General features: G+C 52.4%; 1 protein-coding gene across 1 annotated transcript in view; it reads left to right on the forward strand.

Moving 5' to 3' along the window:
* The first annotated feature begins 7,294 nt into the window (after positions 1 to 7,294).
* The window catches only part of NACC1 (nucleus accumbens associated 1), an 11,809-nt gene continuing 4,063 nt past the window's right edge, over positions 7,295 to 15,040 (forward strand). Inside the window, 2 exon segments of the mRNA XM_006161040.3 lie at positions 7,295 to 7,360; positions 14,622 to 15,040. Of these exon segments, the coding sequence (XP_006161102.1) occupies positions 7,312 to 7,360; positions 14,622 to 15,040 (468 nt within the window). The 5' untranslated portion in view covers positions 7,295 to 7,311.

Consider the following 15,040-nt stretch of genomic DNA (forward strand, 5'->3'; position numbering starts at 1 on the left):
AGTCTCATGGGATCCGTCAGAGAGCTTAGAGAAAACCGGGAGTCAGCCCAGGAATGTCTGACCAAAGAGTTCATTAGGGTCATTTGCAGAGCTTGGCAGACTCCAGCATCGGGGTACGCTATGTTTGTGGCAACGGTCTGGAAACACAGATCGTGCTAGACTGCGCTAGACTAGTCTCTGTCCCCTCTTCTGAGTTGCTCTGAGCACTTTTATTTATTTATTTTTTAATTGTTATAATTTTCAAACTGCTAGATCTGGGACTTGAACCACCACCGGCCATGTGGAAATCCAGCACCTTAACCATGACGCCACCTGCTGGCCCACTCTGAACCCTTTAACACATCTGGCTCCTGTAAGCGCCTGACCAGCAGGTCCTGCCTATTTTCATCACCATCCGACACAGGAGGAAACAGAGGCACCTGGGTCCTTCCTTCGCAGGCCCCCAGAGTGATCACGTGGTGCCGGTTTACTGTGAGGGATTTCCCTTGTTTTCTTTTCCTTTTTTAAAAGTGTATTTCGGGCCAGCCCTATAGCCTAGTGGCAAAGGGAGGTGGGACCTGCGTGACCAACTGCAGTTAGAAACCCAGCTCCAGCCACTTGAGAAACATAGGAGGCACGTGTGTGCGTGCCCCAAATCCCAGCAAGTTGGAGAATTGGAGGAAAACGGGTTGCAGCGAGACCGCACCTCACTGGGGGTGCTTTCTCCCTCTGAACAACTCTGTCCGGGAGTGCACGTGCCCACTGGCAATGAAGCCATTTATTTCGGCAACCAGCAGTTAGTGTAATGGCTATGTCTCTAGACTCATGTAGCCAACCGCGGTTTGAGTCCTGGACGTTGGTGGCTTAAACTCGAGCCTGGCGCATGTGCATGTGTGCCCAAGATCCTGAGAGGAGAAGGGAGGAGAACGGATTGCGGTGTGGCTATCCCCCTTGCGGGGGAGGTGGTGATTTCTCGCTTTCTGTTTTTGTCTCTCTGTCTTTCTGGCGAGCACAGGCGCCTTATAGCAAAAATCTCTTAAAAAAAAAAAAAAAAAATTTATTTTGAGGGACCAGAGCGGATGGTGTAATTAACGGTTATGTTGCTGGACTCCCACGTGGTCAACTGTGGCTTCAAACTCATGCCGTGTGCATGTGATCCTGAGAGGAGAATGGAGGAGAAGGGATTACGGTGTGGTCATCCCTCCTAGGAGGTGATTTCTTGCTTTCCGTCTCTCTGGGGAGTGGACGTGCTCTAGAGCAAAAATCTCTTCTCTTTAAAAAAACAAAAACAACTTATTTTCGGTCAGCAGGAGGTTTGATGGTTCAGGCCAGATCCCACATGGCCAACTATGTGGTTCCAGTCCTGGAACTAGAGGCTTGACACTCAGGCTGGGCACGGGTGTGTGCGTGCCCAAAATCCCAGGAGAATAGAGCAGAAGGGTTTGCAGGGTGGTCACCATCCCTGTAGGGTGATTTCTCATTTTCCCTTTCACTGACTGTCTCTGGCAAGTGCACATGCCCTATGACAAAAGCCTTTTCTTTAAAAAAAGTAAAAAAAATAATAATAAATAAATCTTATTTAGGCTAGCAGTTGGCATGGTGGTTAAGGTGCTGGATTTCAGGACCAGCAGTTAGCGTAATGGCTGTGTCGCTGGACTCGCATGTAGTTGACTGTGGTTTGAGTCCCGGACCCGGTGGGTAGCTTAAACTCAAACCAGGCGTGCGTGCCCCCAGATCCTGAAAGGAGAATGGAGGAGAAGGGATTGCGGCGTGGCCATCCCCCCTGGGGGGTGATTTCTCGCTTTCTTTCTGTCTCTATGTCTCTCTCTGTCTGGCGAGTGCACGTGCCCTATAGTGAAAAACCTCTCCAAAAAAAAAAACCTAGGGGGGAAAAGTTTATTTCTTCCAGGAGCCAGAGAGAAACAGAACAGAGAGAGCACCTTCATAGGATCTCAATACTAACCTACCCCAGCCGCAGTCAGCCCCCCAGATCTCGGGCACACGTGTGCCTGGTGAAATTGGGGGATCTCTGGACACGTACCAGGAACCTTCCAGGGCCGACCATCCTGGCAGTCCACTTCTACCATCTGGCCCTGGAGGCGTTCCCTGGTGTGAGCCGTGTCAGGGAGGAGGGTCGGCGGGCACAGGCGCAGCCGAGTAGAGAGGGCCCATTCCCACCGTTCCGTCCAAGCGGCCCTGGCCGAAGATTCAAAGATCTTGCCCTCTGAGCCTCCCTTTCCTCCCGGGGTGGGCTGGGGGAGTGGGTCCCACCAGGAGGGTCGACCTGGCATGAGCTTGAACAGCAGGAGGGCTGAGGCAGGAACCTGAGCTGTCTGGGATGTGGTGAGGGTGAGAGAGAGGTGCCAGGTGTGGATGTCACTGTGGTCTTTCTCAGCGGGAGGAAGAAAAGCTCTGATAGGATCGATACCGCCAGCCTTGCCCAGCCGGTGGGGGTCACAGGCACACCTGCAGTGTGTCAGGTTGGCTGGGAACTGAACTCCAATCTTTTTTTTTTTAATATTTTTTGGAGAGAGATTTTTGCTATAGGGCGCATGCACTCGCTGGAGAGACAGAGACAGTGAGAAATTACCCCCTGCCCCCCGCCCCCGGGGGGATGGCCGAATGGCCACACCACAGGGACTTCTCTATTTTCCTCGGGATTTGGGGTGCACACGTACACGTGTCCCGTGTGTTAAGCTGCCAGGTCTGGGACTCGAATTGCAGTCAGCCACGTGAGGATCCAGCAGTGTAACCATTACACCATCTTCTCATCCCAAGATTCAAATTCTTTTTTCTTTCTTTCTTTTTTAAGAATTGTATTTAACTTTATTTTATAATTTATTTTTAATTTGACCAGAAAGAGAAAAGGCAAGCCCTCAGGTCTGGGACTTGAACCATAGTCAGCCATTGGGAGTCCAGCAGCACCTTAACCACTGTGCCACCTGTCAGCCCCAAGATTCAAATTCTTTTTTTTATTTTTTAAGAATTATTTTATTGGGAACCAGCAGTTAGCGTAATGGCTATGTCGCTGGACTCCCACGTAGTCGACCGCGGTTCACGTCCCGGACCCGGTGGCTTAAAACTCACGCCAGGCGCGTGTGCGTGCGTGCCCAAGATCCCGAGAGGAGAATGGAGGAGGAGAAGGGATTGCGGCATGACCATCCCCCCTGGGGCGCATGCGCTCACCAGAAAGACAGAGAGAGACATAAAGCGAGAAATCACCCCCAGGGGGCATGGGCATGCATGCACATGCGCCCAGCGTCAGTTTAAGCCACCCGGTCCAAGACTCGAACCGTGGCCGGCTACAGGGGAGTCCAGTGACATAGACATTACGTAACTGCTTGTCCCTTTATGTATGTATTTTAATTTGACCAGAGAGGGAAAAAGGGAAAGTGAGAAAGCAAGCTGCCAGGTCCAGGACTTGAACCGTGGTTAGCCATGTGGGAGACCAGCGCCTTAACCACCACGCCACCTGCTGGCCCATCCACATTCACATTTCCACAAGCCCCATCCCCAGGAGAACCACCCTTCTTTGCATCCCTGGCACCGATGTCACCCGCCAGCCCTTGGGATTTTCACCTCCCTTCCACCTTTTGCTGCCCCTGCCCATGTCTTTAGGGTAAAAACTGGGACTTGATGGGGGTAAGGGGGTGTGCAGCCGAAGCTGTTCAGGGCGGCGGAGACAGCTGGTTTTCCAGGAGCTGGAGCTGCTGCAGGCAAGGAGGCCAGATTGCTGAGGGCTGGGAGGACAGTGGGAGGAGGCAGGGGGGAGGAGGCGGAGGCTGCTCATTCCTGGAGACTTATGGAGGGGAGGGTGAGACAGGAGGCTGTGGGAGAACACGGACCTTCCTCAGGGCATCTGAGACCCTGCGGGGAAGGCCCCCAGGCAGGCAGCAAACCCCATGTCTAGAGAGGACACCCCCATTGGGAGGATGAAGGGCCCCAGCTCAGGGCTCAGTTTGCCCTCTGTCTGCATCTGCGAAATGGGTCCAATCAGCAGCCTCTAAACGATCGCTTGATTCTTGGGAGCCAGGGGCCTCGGGGCATACCAGGCCTGCAGTTCTGCTGGCTGGGCCCCCCTGCATCTCCCTGGATCTCTGTTTCCTTCAAAGTATCAAGCAGTGGAAGCCTGGTCTAGTCTGAGCCCTCGCAGGCGCTGGCATGGTGTCAGTAATCTTGTGAACCCTACTGGGGCTCTAATGACAGTGTCCCAGAGAAAAAGGAAAAGAATTAGGGGCTGGACATTGGCGGCAGCAGTGACAGGGTGTTCTACAAGGTGATCTCACAGGGAGGGTTCCAGGTTCGCATCTGGAGACCTCTGAACAGGAAGGGGGCTCACACCCACGATCCAGGGCTAGCTGGTTTCAAGACCCTATTGGGGGGACCAGCGGATGGCATATTGGCTGTGTCACTGGACTCCCATGTAGTCAGTCAGCTGCGGTTCAAGTCTCAGACCCGGTGGCTTAAACTCACACCAGGTGTGTGTGCCCAAGATCCCAAGAGAGAATGGAAGAGAAGGGATTGCGGTGTGGCTATCCCCTGGGGGGTGATTTCTTGCTTTCTGTCTCTCTCCCTCATGGAAGAAAGAACTCAATAGACCTTGGGACCAGCAGATGGCGTTGCTGGATTCCCACATAGTTGACTGCAGTTCGAGTCCCTAAATCCCAAGAGGAAGGTGGAAAAGGGATTGCTGCATGGCCATCCACCCAGGGGCGCGATTTCTCGGTTTCTTTCTCTGTCTCTCCAGCAAGCTATGCACCCTATAGCAAAAATCTCTCTAAAAAGAAACAGACCTTTTAAAAACACACATTAGAGCCAGCCAGGTGGGGGTGGTGGTGATGGTAGCCGGATCCCCACATGGCCGGCTGCAAGGTTCAAGTTCGGGGCCCAGCTTCGGAAACATACTAGGTACATGTGCATGCGTGCCCCAAATCCTGAAACGGGACTGGAAAGAAGGGGTGGCGTTGGTTACCCCCCCCAGGGGTACTTTCTCACTTTCCCTCCCTGGCAAGCACATAGACCCTCTAGGAAAAAATCCTGGACCAGCGGCTTGAATGTCACGCACAGCACATGTGTGTGCCTGCCCGAAATCACAAGAGAATGGAGAAGTTGTGGCATGGCCATCCCATCCCCTCACTTTCCCTCTGTGCTGGGCAAGCATGCACCCGATGGCCAAAAAAAAAACTTTTTAAAGGGGACCAGCAGTTGGTGTAGTGGCTACCTCGCTGGACTCCCATGTAGTAGACCATAGTTTGAGACCCTGACCGGTGGCTTAAACTCACGCCGGGCGCATGTGCGTGTGTGCCCAAGATCCCGAGAGGAGAATGGAGGAGAAGGGATTGCAGAGTGGCCATCCCCCCTGGGGGGGGGGGTAATTTCTCTCTTTCTATCTCTCTATCTCTCTGTCTCTGTCTTTCTGGCAAGCGCACGTGCCCTATAGCAAAAACCTCTCCAAAAAAATTTTTTTTTGGGTTACAGATTTTTTTAAAAAAAGAACACGAGTTACACGTACATAGACTTTCAAAAATGCCAGTGGGATCTTTATAGTCAGATACCATTTTTTGCTTTTGACTAACCAAACACGGTGCCTGGGCCGCCTCCTTCTTCATACTCTCTGGGGGGCAGGGGGGGTGTCTAAGCGGCTCTGGGTCAGACGGGCACCCAGGATCTGGCAGCCGCCTGTGAAACCCAGTGAAGGATTGTGGGACTTCCCAGGGTCTGTAAACAACGGAAATTTCTCCTGGTTCCATGGGCTGGGAAGTCAGGCTGAAGGCCCCAGAAGATTCCATGTCTGACAAGGGCCTGTTCCTCAGGGTGGCTCCTTTTCTGTCTTCACGTGGCAAAAAGGACAATCCGTATCCCCCATTTTTATTTTTTTGTGTTCTAAAGGAGACAGAGTGTCCTGGTCACACCACAATACCCTTTCCTCCTATTCTCCATCCCGGCAGGATCCCGGGTCCAGGCGCAAGTCCCAGGGCGGGGACTTGAACCCTGGTTGGCCACACAGGATCGGGCTTCCCTTATCACCGCAGCACTATAGGGCTAGTCCCCCCTGCCTTTTTGAAAGTTTTTGTTCTAGGGTGCATGCGCTCGCCAGAGAATGGGAGGTGGCCACACCGCACCCCCTTCTATCATTCTCTTGGGGTTTTGGACACGCACCTGGTGTGATTTTCCAGCCACCTTAACTTCCATGCCACATGGCCTGCCACCTGCCTCCCCCCCCTTTAAAAAAAAAATCACTTAATTCCATTTGTTGTTGTTTTAAAATTTGACCAGAGAGAGAGAGAGAAAGAGAAAGCAAGCTGCCAGGCCTGGGACTTGAACCGTAGTTGGCCACTGGGGAATCCAGTGCCTTTAACCACCATGCAACCTGATGCCCCCCCCCTTTTTTTTTTTCTTCTTCCTTCTTTGGGTACATTTATTTCTCCCATGAGAGATTCAGACAATCGCCTCGGGTCTTCACACTGCAATCAGTCCTTGGCTAGCCCGGATCATGGGCACGTGTTTGTGTCCGTGTGTTCACAGAAGTTCCAGCATGTGAACCCAGGACTCTCCGTACAGACCTGATCTCACTCGTGAGGGTGGAGCCTTCATGAACCAATCACCTCCAGAAGGCCCCACCTCAGAATACCATTCATTGCGGGGCCAGCAGGTGGCGTGGTGGCGAAGGGTGCTGGGCTCCCACATGGCCCACCACAGTTTGAGTCCCGGACCTCGTGGCTTGCTTTCTCACTTTCTCCCTCTCTCTCTCTGTCTGTCTGTGTGTGTATGTGTGTGTCTCTCTGGTCAAATTAAAATGAATGAATAAATAAAATTTTTAAAATAAAAATACCTTATACTTAAAAAAAAAAGGCGGTGGGAGGGGGACCAGCAGTTGGCATAATGGCTATGTCGCTGGACTCCCGTGTAGTTGACTACGGTTTGAGTCCTGGACCTGGTGGCTTAAACTCAACGCTGGGCATGCATGTGTGTGCGTGCCCAAGAACCTAAGAGGAGAATGGAGGAGAAGGGATTGCGGGGGGGCCATCCCCCCTGGGGGGGATGTGATTTCTTGCTTTCTGTCTTTCTGGCAAGTGCACACACCCTATAGCAAAAAACTCTCCAAATCCATCCATCCATCCATACATACATACATAGTGTTTCAAACTTGTAAAGGTTGAGGATCCCTTATCCAAAATGCTTGAGACCAGAAATGTTTTGGATTTGGGTGAACCAGCAGATGAACTAATGGTTTCGCCGTTGGACTCCCATGTAGTGCATGACGGTTTGAGTCCCGGACTCGGCGGCTTCGCAAGGCTGGTGTGTGTGCATGCGCGAAATCCCTAGAGAAGAATGGAGGAGAAAGGATTATGGCATGGCTGGCCTCGCTCCCCCAGGAAGGGTGCGTGTGATTTCTCACTTTCTGTCTCTCTGTCTCTATCTCTCTGGCAAGTGCAAGCACCCTATAGCAAAGATCTCTCTCTGAAAAACAAAAATTGTTTTGGATTTTGGACTGGTGGGGAGTTGGCGTATTTGCATGTGCATCCTGAGGTATGCTGGGGACAGGGCCCCAGCCTGAACACAATTTTGTCCAGTTTTTTTTTATTACAGAATATTGCAGCATTTTGACCCTTCACATGAGGTCACGTGTGGAATTTTCCATTTGTGCCATCATGTCAGCGCTCCAACTATCTTGGATTTTGGAGTTTTAGTTTTCAAATCAGAGATATGCAGAGTGTATAAGGAGACTTCTAAAAGGTCATAGAAAAAATGGAATTAAAAGTACAAGTTTTGAGGGGACCAGCGGTTGGCGTAATGGCTACGTCGCTGGACTCCCATGTAGTCGAACGTGGTTTGAGTCCCGGACCCGGTGGCTTAAACTCAACGCTGTGATTGTGGTGTGGCCATCCCCCCTGGGGGGTGATTTCTTGCTTTCTGTCTGTCTCTGTCTTTCTGGCAAGCGCACATGCCCTATAGCAAAAACCTCCCAAAAAAAGTACCAGTTTGGGGCCAGCGAGTGGTGTGGTAGTTAAAACACTGGATTCCCACGTGGCCAATTGCAGCTTGAGTCCTGGACCTGACGGCTTACTTTCTCGCTTTCCCTCTCTCTTTCTCTCTCTGGTCAAATTTCTACAAACAAAAAAAAATAATAATAATAATAAAATTAAAAGAATGAGTTTGTTTTGATGCAAAAAAAAAGTTAGGAAATCCATGGATAGTTTTTTTATAGAGTGCGTTTTTCTGGAAACATTTCGAAGATCTCATTTACCAGCTTGAGGTTGGACTGACACAACAAAATGTCAGGCTAGGTGACAGTTCTGGAGCCTGGGAGTGCGGCATCGGGCAAGGGGCTGGCATGGTCACGCGCTGGTGAGAGCTCTTCCTGGCCCGCACTCAGCCATGGGGTGCATGCACTTACCAGAGAGAGACAGTGAGAAATCACCCCCCAGGGGGGATGGCCACGCCACAGTCCCTTCTCCTCCATTCTCCTCTCGGGATCTTGGGCACGCACCTAGGGTGATTTGCAAGCCGCCAGGTCCGGGACTCAAACTGTGGTTGATCACTTTGGACACCAGCACCGTAAATCACTGTATATAGCTAACCTTATTTCTACCCTTAAGGCCTCGCTTAATCTTTAAAAAAAAAAAAAAAATTCATTTAGGGTCAAGAGGTGGCATGGCGTTTAAGGCACTGGACACTACCACATGGCGACTAGGGTTCGAGTCTCGGACCTGGTGGCTTGCTTTCTCACTTTCCCTCTCTCTGTGTGCCTGTCTTTCTCTGGTCAAATGAAAATGATGGAATGAATAAATTAATAAAAAAACAATTAATTCTTTGAAAACCAACCAAAAAATTATTCTATTTAACTTTATTACTTTTTTATTTTAAAGGACTACTTTAATTTTATTTATATATTTTTTTTAAGAGGCTTTGGCTATAGGGCACTTGAGCTCACCAGAAAGACAGAGAGAGAAAGCGAGAAATGACACCCCCCAGGAGGGATGGCCACGCCACAATCCCTTTTCCATTCTCCTCTCGGGATCTTGGGCACGCACGCACACGCGCCTGGCATGAGTTTAAGCCACTGGGTCCAGGACTCGAACTGCAGTAGACTACATGGGAGCCCAGCGACATAACCATTACGCCAACTGCTGGTCCCTCTTTTGTTTTTTAAATGTGATGGGGGAGGGAGAACAAGAAAGCAGGTGTAAGACTCAAAACTGTGGTCAGCCACGTGGGAATCCTGCAGCTTAAACAGCATGCCGCCTGCCAGCCCCAATTTATAATTATTATTTAATTGGACCAGAGAGAAGGAAAGTGAAAGAGCAAGCTGCCAGGGATTGGGCCAGGACTCGAACCTTTGAAGTCCAGCACCTTAGCCACCACGCCACCTACCGGCCTAGGCCTCACTTCATCACCTCCTCCAGACCTCATCCCCAATCACAGGCTTCAACATACGACCTTGGCCTGGATGAGCCCAGTTCTGTCCATGGCAGAACCCCAAGTCTGGGTGCAGACCCACCCCTTACCCACCACTGCCCCTCTCAGACCTCAGCTTCCCCTTCTGTCCCCTCTTCTGGGCAAGTTAGGATGCCCTGGCATGTGACGTGGGTCTGTGCAAGCCCGAGTGGGTGACCGCGTCCCCTGCCTGTGGACCACGAGCCCGGGAGGAGGAAGGGCTCCACTCCCTCCCAGGCTAGATGGGACCTGGCAATTTGTTCAGTGACTGGGGGGTCATGGAAGCAGAGGCCAAGGCTGGGGATGCAGGGAGGGTCCCTTGGCCTTGTGTGGGACTGGGGGTTCCTGGGGACTCCTGCTCTTATTTTTTTTTAATTAATTAATTTTTTTGGAGAGGTTTTTGCTATAGGACACGTGTGTTCACTAGACAGACAGAAAGCGAAAAATCACCCCCCCATGGTGGGGAGCAGGCAGCAATCCCTTCTCCATTCTCCTCTCTGGATCTTGGGCGCACACGCACATGCGCCCGGCGTGAGTTTAAGCCACCGGGTCCAGGACGTGAACCATGGTCGACCACATGGGAGTCCAGAGACATAGCCATTACACTAACTGCTGGTCCCAGGGACTCCTGCTATTCCGGGCATGGGAGGGGAGGCGGGCAGCGGCGTGCTGAGCTTCGAGAGAGGATTCAGATCTGGTTTCAGGCAGTTTATCGTGAGATGGGATTGGGCCGACTTGGAGGTGAGCAAAAGGAGGCTAGAGCAGGGCTGGGTTTGGGGACAGAGGGAGACACTCCCGTGTGCAGAGGCTGGGGGGGTGCGTTTTCTCGGGTGAGAGGGGAGGAGCACCGTGAGCTGTACTGGGGGTCCCCTTGGTGGGGCCAGACTCACCAGGTGGCTCAGGGGCCCAGCTGCTGCAGAGGGTTTTGTTCTGGAAGCCCGACTGTGGGGCTGGCGTGTAAGGGGTGCCTGGGTGGGTCCACAGGGGCTCTCTGCAGACTCACTCTGTCCAGGGTGTCCACAGAACAGCATCCGGGTCCCACAGCTCCCGGATCTGCAGGCTCCTGACATAGAGGGAGGTTCCTGAGCACAGCTACCTGGGGGCTAGGGTTCCCGGGCCAAGGAGTGCCCTGACCCCCTTCCCCAGAACCTCAGGTGCACTCGTCAAAGCACCCCTTATTTAACTTTATTTCTTTATTTAAATGTGACCAGAGCGAGTGAGAAAGCAAGTCACCAGGTCCAGGACTCAAACCGTGGTCAGCCATGTGGGAGTTCAGCACTCTTAACCACCACGCCACCCCCCACACACACACACACAAGTCCTTTGTTATTGGTGCTGGCTGCCTCTGCCCTTCCCAGCGAGGACCCTGCCTGTCCCACACCCTCCCCAGCAGCTCAGAAGGGTCTTTCTATCCCTGTTTGCCTTGCTGTCCTCCCCACTGTAGGAGCCCCAGCCACCAAGGTTGGTTGGCTGTACCGCAACACAGTCACCCAACTGTTGTTTTTTGTGGTTTGTTTGTTTGTTTGTTTGTTTTAGTTTTTGCTATAGGTTCCAAGCGCTCTCCAGGGAGAGAGAAAGGGAGAAATCCCTAGGGAGAATGGCCACGCCACAATCCCTTCCCCATTCTCTTCTTGGGATTTTGGGCATGCGTGCTGCACGTTTCTTTCAGACCTCCAGCCCAGGACTCGAACCACTGTCAGACACCGGGGAGCCCAGCACCTTAAACACCGCCACCTGCTGGGCCCAAGTGCCCACTTAATACATGAACACGGATGAGGGACTGTGGCCACACTGCACTCCCGTCTTGTCAGTGGGCCCACTCCCACCCCACCCCCAGAATAGGCCTGGGGCACCCCTCTGAGCTATGGAGTCAGCCTCTGTCCTTAACTGCCTCGGCCCTGGGCACGTGGGCCCTCTGGGGTTCACAGAAGAGAGAAAGAAGTTTTAAAGTATATAATGCAGGGGCAGCCTGGTAGTCTAGTGGTTAAGGGAGCTGGATCCCACATAGTCAGCCAAGGTTCAAATCCCAGCCCTGGTGGCTTGAAACACTCCAGGCATGTATATGTGCATGCCTAAACCCAGATGGTATTGAGAAATGGGAGAAAAGGGATGGCAGCTTAACCAATCCCAAAGGGGGTGCTTCCTCCCTCCTGCCTGCTCTGCGGTGACCTCACACACCCTCTGCCTATTAAAAATGTGTCTAGGGGTACCAGCAGTTAGCGTAATGGCTATGTCGCTGGACTCCCATGTAGTGGACCGGGGTTCAAGTCCTGGACCCAGTGGCTTAAATTCACACTAGGCGCGTGTGCATGCATGCCCAAGATCCCAAGAGGAGAAGGGATTGCAGCGTGGCCATCCCCCCTGGGGGGTGATTTCTCGCTTTCTGTCTCTTTCTGGCGAACGCACGCGCCCTATAGCAAACAGCCCCCCCCAAAAAAAAAAAACATGTGTCTAGGAGCTAGCAGGTGGTATAGTGATTAAGGTGCTGGACTTTCACATGGCTGTCTTCGGTTCACATCCACGGTGGCTGAAAGTCCTGCCGGGCGTCTGTGCGTGCGTGCCCAGAATCCTGAGAGGAGAATGGAGGAGAAGGGATTGTGGCGTGGCCATCTCCCCTGGGGGGTCATTTCTCACTTTCTGTCTCTCTAGCGAGGCTCGTGCCCTGTAACAAAAATCTCTTTTAAAGAAACCTATCTGGTTCAGTGGTCTTGGTACTCACAGAGTTATGCAACCACGCGAACAGTCCATTTTAAGTTTTCATTACGTTAAGAAGAAAGCCCACACCCTTTGGTTCGCACGGCCCCCCATCTCCCCTTCCCCAGCCCCTGGTAACGAACCATCTGCTTTCTGTCTCCGCATTTGCCTGTCCTGTCGGGGACGTCTTACTAAATGGAATCGGACAGTGTGTCTTTCCGTCCAGCCGTGTCCACTCGGGGTGCTGTTTTCCAGGGACATCTGTGCCGTGGCTTGTCTTGGAACTTCCTTTTTAAGGCTGAATGATCCTCCATTGTAGGGCTAGACCTCATTGTTTCTGTGTTCCCAAGTTGGGGGACTTTGGGGCTATTTCCACCTGGGGCTGTTGGGAATACCGCTGCTGGGAACAGGAACGGGTGCACGAGATTTTACGTGGGCAGCCCTCTAACTTTCTCTGGGGTGCAGTTCCCAGGAGAGTGAACAGTGGGTCAGACGGAAGTTCTATATTTTCGCCATTCGAGGGACTTCCAGATTCGTTTCTGAACCGGCAGCCCCGCCCGCGGTGTATGGGGTTTCCCATTTCTGTTTTCTCTTTCTTACTTTGTGAAGGTTTTTGCCAAGGGTGTGTGTGCTCAGTGCAGAGATACAGGGAAAGGGAAAAATCACCTCCCCGGGGAGGATGGCCATGCTGTAGTCCCTTCTCCTCCTGGGATTTTGGGCGCGCGCGCGCACACACACACACACACACACACACACACACACACACACACACACACACACACACACACACACACACACACACACACACACGTGTGCCTGGTGTGATTTTCAATCCACTGGGTCTGGAACTCGAACCACAGTCAGCCACGTGGGAATCCAGTCCTATAACCACTACACCAACTGCTGGCCCCTGGCCCCTTTTTCTCTTTTGTAGATTTTGCTATGTGGCTGGGATCAGCAAGTAGCATGGCTGTTAAGGGTGCTGGACTCCCATGTGGTTTGATTGTGGTTCGAGTCCTGGATCTGGCAGCTTGCTTTCTCAGTCTGTTTCTCTCGCTCATTCACTTACTTGCTCATTCGATCTGTCCCTCTGTGGTCAAATTAAAATAAATAAAGTTAAATTTAAGGTTTTTTTTTTGTTTTTGTTTTTGTTTTTTTTTTGCTATGTGGTATATGTACTTGCTGGAAACCCAAAGTAAAAAGTGGGAAAGCATCCTAGCAGGGGGGGATTGGCCCCACCAGAACCCCTTCTCCGTCCTCTTGTGATTTCGGGCACACAGACACGCATTGAGTGTGTTGGGTTTCAAGCCACCGGGTCTGGGACTTGAACTGCAGCGCTGGCCATATGGGGTCTGCCAAGCTACTTCCCCATGCCACCTGCTGGCCCACGTTGGCTAGTGGTGAATCCAGCTCCCCTAGCGAGTATGAGAGGACACCTTGTACCTTACACGTGCATTTCCCTGGTGGTGGTCTTGAGTGCTCATTTAGTCAGTCCACAAACGGTGCTCAGTGGTCGTGGGTGGACACTTGGATGGTCAACTCTGACGACCCTGGGGCCTCCATGCCCATGCCCTTCACAGGTGTCACACGGACGCGGCGCTGGTGACAGTTCACACTCACACCCTAGCTGGTCACATCCTAGCTGCCCTCTTTAAGGGACACGTTGTGACCATTCGGGTCCATGGCTGACCTAGCTCAGTGGGCCATCCAGACCGTCCCACACCTCTGATGGTCTCAGTTGCAACTTTCCACGTCACAGTGGCACAAACTAACACTCTTTTCATTTTGACAATGGGGCCGGACGGCCTGGTGGCCTAGTGGTTAAGGGAGCCAGATCCCACATGGCAGTTCACATCCCAGCCCCAGTAACTTGAAAGATAACATCAAGTACCTGTGCATGCATACCCAAAATCCCGAAAGGAGGGAGAAATGGAGGAAGAGAGATCGTAGAAATGAAGGACAGGGGGCGTGGTAGTTAAAGGTGCTCAACTCCCACGTGGACAACTGTGGTTCGAGTCCCGGGCGACTGGCTCTTTCTCACTTTCCGTCTTTCTCTGGTCACATTTTAAAAATAATTATAAAGATAAACTTGAGGGGCCAGTAGATGGTGTGGTGCTTAAAGGCACTGGATCCCCACATGGCCAACCATGGTTCGAATCCCGGACCTGGTGGATTGCTTCTCCCCCTCCCCCTCTCCCTCTTCCCCGTCTCTCTCTGGACAAATTTAAAATAATGATAACAAATGGAATTAAATCAATCTTAAAAAATAATAATACAATTGTTTTATTCTTTAGAATAAAACAATTATTTAGAAAAAGGAAAGGACCAACCGTGCTAGGATGGGAAAAGTAGGTGACTTCAGGTGACGTGCAGGGCCACAGCCTATTTGGGGGTGTGGATGTCCGTGTCCCTGAGTGGTTTGCCCCAGGAGTCTGTGGGGCCGGGGCCAGCGCCAGCGTTGACTGCCAGACCCCATCCCCCCATTCCCGTGTCTCCCTGTCCCCGTGCAGCCGCCGCCATGGCGCAGACCCTGCAGATGGAGATCCCGAACTTCGGCAACAGCATCCTGGAATGCCTGAACGAGCAGCGGCTGCAGGGCCTGTACTGTGATGTGTCTGTGGTGGTCAAGGGCCACGCCTTCAAGGCCCACCGCGCCGTGCTGGCCGCCAGCAGCTCGTACTTCCGGGACCTGTTCAACAGCAGCCGCAGCGCCGTGGTGGAGCTGCCGGCCGCCGTGCAGCCGCAGTCGTTCCAGCAGATCCTGAGCTTCTGCTACACCGGCCGGCTCAGCATGAACGTGGGCGACCAGTTCCTGCTCATGTACACGGCCGGCTTCCTGCAGATCCAGGAGATCATGGAGAAGGGCACGGAGTTCTTCCTCAAGGTGAGCTCCCCGAGCTGCGACTCCCAGGGCCTGCAGGCTGAGGAG

This window comes from Tupaia chinensis, unplaced genomic scaffold (assembly GCF_000334495.1).
Source record: "Tupaia chinensis unplaced genomic scaffold, TupChi_1.0 Scaffold138060_1, whole genome shotgun sequence".
In the NCBI taxonomy this organism is placed as follows: domain Eukaryota; kingdom Metazoa; phylum Chordata; class Mammalia; order Scandentia; family Tupaiidae; genus Tupaia; species Tupaia belangeri.